The 8896-nt window shown below is 35.6% G+C and overlaps 1 protein-coding gene across 4 annotated transcripts in view; it reads right to left on the reverse strand.

The window, feature by feature from the left end:
• Window positions 1–8896, reverse strand: part of RABGAP1L (RAB GTPase activating protein 1 like) — a 718780-nt gene that overhangs the window by 637552 nt on the left and 72332 nt on the right. For 3 of the 4 annotated variants that reach the window (XM_032291661.1, XM_032291664.1, XM_032291662.1), the window contains 2 exons: window positions 3471–3628; window positions 1464–1574 (listed from right to left, as the gene is read on the reverse strand). In XM_032291661.1, the coding sequence (XP_032147552.1) occupies window positions 1464–1574; window positions 3471–3628 (269 nt within the window). Of the gene's footprint in view, window positions 1–1463; window positions 1575–3470; window positions 3629–8896 lie in introns of those variants that run through there. The other variant, XM_032291663.1, reaches the window with a different exon arrangement.

The raw sequence follows: 8896 nt of genomic DNA on the forward strand, positions 1-8896 counted from the left end.
CTATGTTCTAAAAACAAAAACTGCAGAAAACTGGGGGCCAGATACCTTTCCTAGATTTAAGAGGAATAGAAGTGGCCATGATGCCATCAGCCAGCGCTTCAATTGCCTCCCGCCCTCATCCCAGTCTAGAGAGTGTAAAGGGAAAAGAGAGGGAATTGTCACAGTATAGAGCAGTCTTGATGAAGAGGCTTTTCTTTCTCTTGAGCATCACCAAATTCTCTTGCTCCTTGAAGCGAAATAGGCATTATATTTCCAGTTTTTGCCACTACAAACAATACTTCAAAGTTAAATTAATAAAGATCCTTGTTGTTTGACTGAAGTACTAATTGACTTCAGTACTGATTGATAACTGACTGAAGTAGTTAATTGTTATTCAGATTACTCCAGAAGTAACCAATTGGAGCCCCTTCAAACCCTACCTTTATGATATGCCCCATCATTTTTTTTTGAGCACTTCTTTTTGGCATAACAAAGCAACGTTCAATTTAAAAAATTTGTAGCAACAAAGACAAAGAAGTACTAGGTTTTGAGTTAATTTAAGTTTATTAATAAACATCCTTACAAATATGTCCTTAAATAGTCATACTTTTATTTCCAATCGCACAGCTTTCCTAGAATAAGACTTATGAGTCCAATTATAGGTATTTTAAAAATCTTTATATATGTTGCCTAATTGGTTTTCAAAAAGGACATACATATATTTCACATTTCCATTAAAAGTATGAAAATACTCTTTTCCTCATACCCCCACCATCACTACATATTTCTGCAATGTGACCTCTTAAGGTTACTATAATTCTCATTTTCCTATCTATTTGTAAATCAGGATCTCTTTACATATGTTTATTAGCCATCCAATAGCTTTCCTCTGATCTATTTATATTCTGACCTGTTTTTCTCCTCTGCTTTCTACCAATTGTTAAGAAATTCATGTGTAATGTAGATATTAACTTTTTCTGTCATCTATATTACAAATATTTTTTCCAGATCTATTATTTGTTATTGACTTTATTTATATCTTTTGTCCTACCATTCCTTTGTTTTCTGAATAGCTTTCCGGTGAACTGACACACAAGTATATATGTATTTATATATTTTCAAAACATGTATCTGTCTTTTAAAGGTTCTGAAATTCCAGCAACTAAATGAAAAACTAATTGGGAGTAACTGAAAAGTTAAAGCAATTTTGCTGTATCTAAATAAGGAACAACAAGAAAAAGGGACGTGAACAAACTCAGTAGCAGTTATAACTGAAAAAATAAAGCCATTTCATGTTTACTTACCCCGGCAATTAAGATTTTCAATGAACCAGTTACATCTAACTTAGAGAAAGTATTATTAATCATCCTCATTTTTAATTAGAGAAAATGAAGTATAGTGAAAAGTCACAATGAGCAATGCATCTGAGACAGTAACAATGTCAAATACAAGTTTTTGGTAGCATTTAGGAGCAAGCTGCTTACCTTTCAATAGCTAATTCTTTGTTAGAAATTTGCTGCACTGTAATCACAACCTTCTTCTCTATTCCTTGCTTTAATTTGAAATAAAATTTATCTCTATCCTTAGGCACAGGGCTGAAATATTCAAAAGGAGTAGGAATTACCAATAATCTAATGCTAAATTAACCTATTCCAAGGTTAAAACAAACAACAAAGTATTTAAGCAACAACACTCTTATTCTCAACACATACTAAACTCTCACCTTGCCACAGTTAACAAACTATAAATTTCATACTCAGCAACAAAGTCATTATTAATTTTTAAATCGAATTTACAAGAGCCTTATTTTTTGCCTGCTAACCAAGGTTAAAAGCAAGATCTTAAAAATGACAACATGGTCAAGTGCAGTGGCTCATGCCTATAATCCCAGCACTTTGGCAGGCCAAGGCAGGTGGATCCTTGAGGTCAGGAGTTTGAGGCCAGGTTGGCCAACATGGTGAAACCCCATCTCTACTAAAAATATAAAAATTTGCTGGGTGTGGTGGTGCACACCTGTAGTCCCAGCTACTCAGGAGGCTGAGGCAGGAGAATTGCTTGAACCCAGGAGGCAGAGGTTGCAGTGCAACAAGATTGCACCGCTGTACTCCTTCCTGGGCAAGAGAGCGAGACTCTGTCACAAAAAAGACTACATGATATGATTTCAATTTTAGTTTTAAAACAAATTTAGAAATAATGTTTACTTAAAATTTTTAAGACTGTCACATGTCTGGTTTAGCTGGTTGGGTGGTCATAGGTGCCTGTAAAACTGAAATCCAAGGCAAAGGAAGTCAGAAGAGCATACTTTCAGACACCTAGAATTTGAGATGACTGTGATATATCCATGAATGTATCAATAAAAGATGGACAAAGAGATACATAGCAGGGACACGTTAATCAAATTCTAGCCTAGGCAAGACTGACTACTCTTGCAAATTAATTCATTAAAACAATCAATGTATAAAATGTGGGTTGTCTTATCTAAAAAGTATCTTGAGCAACTGTATTTGACATGACCTCAATTTCTATGTAAAACTACATATGAAATACCTACCTAGCAACTATTATTAGAATTAAAGGCACAGTTAAGGAACAAAGGTGAGCATTAAATAATATAACAGTTTCCTATTAAAATCTGAACTAGAGGAAAACATTCTAAATATACAATACAAAGAAATGGTTAAGTGGTGGTCAAACCGTATATTATCAGTAACTTTTAAGAACAATTTTGATTAGAACATTTAACATAAAGAAAAAAAGGTGAGTGTGTGTGTGTGTGTGTGTGTGTGTGTGTATACATATATATATAAGGGGTGTGTGTGTATATATATATATATACACACCTTTTTTCTTTATATATATATATATAATTGTGTAAAAGTTCCCCTAGAAATAAACAAAGAGAAGAAACCAAATGTTAAAAGTGATTGTGTCTGATAAGATCATAGTTATTCTACTTTTATTATTTTACTATATTTCCCATAATACCAGTATTTTTTAAAATCATTAAGAAAATAAGTATCTGGCTGGGTGCACTGGCTCATGCCTATAATCCCAACACTTTGGGAGGCCAAAGTGGGCGGATCACCTGAGGTCAGGAAGTTGAAACAAGCCTGGCTAATGTGGTGAAACCCCGAATCTACTAAAAATACAAAAATCAGACAGGTGTGGTAGCAGGCACCTGTAATCCCAGCTACCTGGGAAGCTGAGGCAGAAGAATCGCTTGAACCTGCGAGGCGGAGGCTGCAGTGAGCTGAGATCTGCCACTGCACTCCAGCCTGGGCGACAAGAGTGAAACTCAGTCTCAAAAAAAAAAAAAAAGATAAAGAAATATCTGACAAGCACGAGAATAAAAAATATTCACTTATCAGCCAAATGTTTATCAGTTTGAGGCTTTAAGCCAACACATTTTATGCCAACAAAGTTTCCTGAAACTTTATATGAGCCAATACTCCAGACACAGTGTTAATTTTTAATCTTTCCAAATGCCTCACCTAAAGTTTCCTTTTCCATCGTCTTCTTTTACCTCCAAGGAGACACTGAAGGTAAATACATCACTGTCAGGGGTAGGAATAATTGAGTCTTTAACATCAGACACTTGTCTGGAAGAACGTTTGAATGCTGTAGAGAAACTATACAAAATTCTGCTTACCTAAAAGAATAAAAAGGGAAATACCATTAGGCAAAGGTTTTAATTGCATTCTGATACCCCTCTCTCCTAACTCTTGAATCTATAATTTTCTATGACCACAATTTTCTTTAGCAGTGTGTGTGTGTGTGTGTGTGTGTGTGTGTGTGTGTGTGTGTGTGTGTATGTACATATATAGTCTAAGTATTCATCAATTGTTTAGATATCACATGACAACATTTTCATCACTTGTATGTTAAAAAAAAAAGAGTGGGTAAACAACTATATATGGTAAATGTAGACCATCCAAACTCTAAATTATTACAGCCTAAAAACTGTCATGAATGGGAAGTCCAAGAAGGGAAATATTGCAAAAGTATCACTTAAACAGTAAATTAATTAAACAGAATTTTTTACTTTGAAATTAGTAATGGGGTATCATTTCACTACATGGAAACTTAAGTTCAAAACTGAGGTGCGTTTTCAAACCTATAAAGTTCAACATTAAGCACCACCAGCATACATACTAGAAACCAGACGAGAACTACAATTTAGGAGCTGCAACTAGGATCTGAGCATCTTGAGAATGAAGAAAGGCAAGAAAGCCGGGAACGATGGCTCACACATGTAATCTCAGCACTCTGGGAGGCCGAGGAAGGTGGATAACAAGGTTAGGAATTCAAGACCAGCCTAGCCAGCATGGTGAAACCCCATCTCTACTAAATACAAAAAAATTAGCCAGGCATGCTGGCATGTACTTGCAGTCCTAGCTACTCAGGAGGCTGAAGCAGGAGAATTACTTGAACCCAGCAGGAGGAGGTGACAGAGCAAGCCTCCATCTCAAAAAAAAAAAAAAAAAAAAAGAAAGAATTATTTCCTTTTACTTTAAAAAAATTATCTTTCAAATATTTGTTCACTTCTCTCAAATCTGGCATTTAAACATAGTGATAAAGATATTGAATTAAGTTCACAAAATAAACTATATTTATTTATAGATATTTCTAGGCTTCAAAATATACTATGAAATTGAATGTATCCTAAGATATTTACTAAAATGTTGATATCTAATCTTCCCAACACTCTCGCAAACAGTGTTTTGGCCTAAGTCTCCAAGTTATCTTTTCACTTCCCACAGCCTCTAAGGGCTAGATACAGAGCTAAAGAATAAAGCAAATACTGGCTTTAGCAATGAAGCCAGTAACATAATTTAAAGAGCTATCAGTATTTTTACTCAATTTTGTGTTATAAAAGTGTTGGATTCCAAGAACAAAGGCTGAAATGGTCTTATTCTTATCTATTCTATTGGTATTAGAGCACTCTAGTGACTACTTTTATACATACATACAAATATATGTATATACATATGTGTGTTTGTGTGTATAGCTCATATTCTCTCCTTAAAGTGAAGAAGTACTCTAAATCGAAACTTCTCCAGAAGCTATTCTCCTTCTTGGTTCCAAAAGAAGCATTAGATCATCACAAACTTGTGAGCTTAAGGCACAAAAGATTCTCTAAATCTCTCGGCCCATCCATGAGTTGACAATGACAAGGTGAAATGTGAAGGGTTAAACAAAGGTAATATGTTCAATATGTCACATTGGGAAGTACAGGTAAGAAGAATGCTGTAAATATTAACAAATCCCTCACTCTAGATAAAGTGAATTCAAAGTACTTGTTGAACTATATTAATCTAGGAATACAATATTTGTAACTTGCTTAAAACCAGAATACTCCCTGTAACAGGAGAGTCTGTTAAAGTATGAGGTCTTTCCTCATTTTTGTGTTATTCATATATTCTGCCAATTTTTCTTGTACATGCACAGTCTAACACATTCAAAAACTTCCAATTGCCACATTTATACCCATTAATCAATGATTACCCTAAAATGCCTTCACAATGCCAAATTAATAGTTTAACTTTTAACAACTCTACAGAAATGCTACCTGCCAGTCTAAAGTTCAACTTCTGCAGCAGCACCATATTTATAACACAATGTTCCTAAAATTTCTTCAATACTTTACCATGCTATTCCCATTATAATCTTATATAAATGAGTAAAAATAACAAAAGCAGCAAAGGACTGATGCTAATAAGAACAGTAGGCCTCAAATCTTACACAATTAAGAAAACGATAAACATACTCATTCATTCAACAAATATTATTTGAGCACCTTCTGTGTATCAAGGATTAGTCTCAGTGCCAGAAATACAACAGAGAACATATAGCCTATACTCCAGCAAATGTAAGTTGAATGTGCTTGGGGATGGATGAGAGGGAATTAGGTAAGCTAAAAGCAGAAATGTTCAGTATCAGCTGGATACTTACTGGATTTAGCCCCATAATTCAAGTGTTTATAGAAGAAAACAGAATCAAAGAATATGCTAGAAATATGTCATTGAGGATTATGCCTACAAGGTCAAGTGCAAATAGAGACTTTACTTTTAGTGCTTTGGGTATTCTCCACTTCCTACTCCTAAATGAAATATAAAGTCTATTGTCTGCTTTTTATATATTTAGCTTCAGTGTATTTTTAAGAAAGCACTATATGTGAAAACAGGGGAACTCACCTGTATGTAATTTTGTATACACTGGTAGAATTAAACCCCAACCATATTTATTCTTTTTTCCCCTTTCCCATCCCTTTTTTTTCCACATTCTTTATGTCAGATCAGTCAGCCTGTCACCTCAGAAGGCCATATCAAAAAAAAAAAAAAAGTCAAAGAATTTGGCAAATTCTAAAGCAGATGGCAAGGCTTCAAGGAATTCTCTGTAGAAAGGTTAAGTATACAAAGCTGAGCCATAGTGATAGAGAATAATGAAGAAAAAAAATAAGACTCCATCTTTCTCTCTTTTGGAGAAAGAACACAACAGTATATTAACTTCATTAACAGCAATCAAATTGCATTTAAAACTATGTCTTACAAGTTGCCATTTCTACCAAAAGAATTAAAATAAATTGTGAATTCTAGAGTCTGTGAATAAGCTGAAACAGTAATCCAAGAATTAACAAGATAAACTTTAGAAACAATGATTATCAGTATCTATAGTTCTTAGAACAAACTGGATAACCAATTACAGTTGTCTCTTGGTACCCATGGAAAATTGTTTCCAGGACCCCCCAAAACTCGCAGATACCAAAATCCACAGATGCTTAAGTCCCTTATATAAAACTGTGTAACATTCACATATAGTCTACACACACCTTTCCATATACTTTCCATATACTTGAGATATGCTGGAGATTAGTAATCTCTAGATTACTTATAATACCTAATCGAATATAAATGCTATGTGAATGGTTTTTATACTGTATCATCTAGGGAATAACGACAAGGAAAAAAGTCTATACATACTCAGTACAAATGAAACCATACTTTTTTATCGAATATTTTAAAGCCATGATTAGCTGAATCCATGGATGTAGAAACCCCAAATATAAAGGGCTATCAAGAAAAGAAAATTAAAAACACATTCCATGGCAAACACTTCATTATATATCACACTATTAAAACACATACACACACAAATAGTCTTGAATGGGCATTTTCTTTGCAGAAGGCAAAGGTTTATTGATAAATAATACAATCTTTCTCCAGAAAACAGTATCTATAGAAAACATTAAACACAAAACATTGTATATCTATTTGAGTTTGTTGTTGTTTTTGAAGAAGTAGAAAGGAGAGCACATGTAGATATCTGGAATAAAGATACACCAAAATATTAACTGTGGTAGAATTTTAAGCACCTTTTATTTTCCTCTTTATTTCAGTATTTTCCAAATTCTCAAAATATGTGTTACATGTTAAAAGTCCAAACACTGCTATTAAGTAACAAAGGTATTTATTTAAAATAAATAACGGGCCGGGCATGGTGGCTCACGCCTGTAATCCCAGCACTTTGGGAGGCCGAGGCGGGTGGAACATGAGGTCAAGAGATCGAGACCATCGTGGTCAACACGGTGAAACCCCGTCTCTGCTAAAAATACAAAAAATTAGCTGGGCATGGTGGCGCATGCCTGTAATCCCAGCCACTCAGGAGGCTGAGGCAGGAGAATTGGCTGAACCCAGGAGGCGGAGGTTGCGTGAGCCGAGATCGCACCATTGCACTCCAGCCTGGGTAACAAGAGCAAAATTCCGTCTCATAAATAAATAAATAAATAAATAGTTTTTGCAAGATGAAGTCTTTTCATTAATATTGGGGAAAGATAACCCACTCTTTTAGAAACACCATGTATCAAGAAAATGTTCAACCAAGGCCAGGCGTGGTGGCTCATGCCTGTAATACCAGCACTTTGGGAGGCTAAGGCAGGTGGATCATTTGTGGTCAGGAGTTCAAGACGAGCCTGGCCAACATGGTGAAACCCCGTCTCTACTAAAAATACAAAAAATCAGCCAGGCGTGGTGGCATGCGCCTGTAGTTCCAGCTACTCGGGAGGCTGAGGCAGGAGAATCGCTTGAACCCAGGAGGCGGAGATTGCAACAAGCCAAGATCATGCCTCTGCACTCCAGCCTGGGAGACAGAGTGAGATTCCACAAAAAAAAAAAAAAAAAAAAAAAAAAGTTCACCCAAGAAATAAATGTGAAAAATCATTCTATGTAAGGTACCTTGAAAGGTATGTACTAAAATTTTAAAAACAACTAACTAAAATACATTATTCATGGAAAGGAGCTAAAATAAAAGGCACATGACCAAGAAACTTTTTAAAAATCATAAAATTCGATTTAAGGAAAACACTAACAAGATAACTTCTGAATTATCTGCCAAAATGAGGCATTTAGCTAACATACCAATTCAATAAATATTTGTTTAGAAATGATATTTTCCGGTGGTTCATGCCTGTAATCCCAGCACTTTGGGAGGCTCAGGCAGGTGGATCACCTGAGGTCAGGAGTTCAAGGGCAGCCTGACCAATATGGTGAAACCCGTCTCTACTAAAAAAACAAAATTATCCAGGCATGGTGATGTGTGCCCTGTAACCCCAGCTACCTGGGAGGCTAAGGCAGGAAAATCACTTGAACCCAAGAGGTGGAGGTTGTAGGGAGCCAAGATTGCGCCACCTCACTCCAGCCTGGGCAACAAGAGCAAAACTCCGTCAAGAAAGAAAGAAAGGAAAGAAGGGAAGAAAGAAGGAAAGAGAAAGAAAGAGAGAAAGAGAGAGAGAGCACGAGAGAGAGAAAGAGAGAGAGAGAGAGAGAGAGAAAGAGAGAAAAGAAAGAAAGAAAGAAAAGAAAGAAAGAAAGGAAGGAAGGAAGGAAGGAAGGAAGGAAGGAAGGAAGGGAGGGAGGGAGGG

Source organism: Sapajus apella, unplaced genomic scaffold, assembly GCF_009761245.1.
Source record: "Sapajus apella isolate SASKATOON/1434 unplaced genomic scaffold, GSC_monkey_1.0 scaffold25, whole genome shotgun sequence".
In the NCBI taxonomy this organism is placed as follows: domain Eukaryota; kingdom Metazoa; phylum Chordata; class Mammalia; order Primates; family Cebidae; genus Sapajus; species Sapajus apella.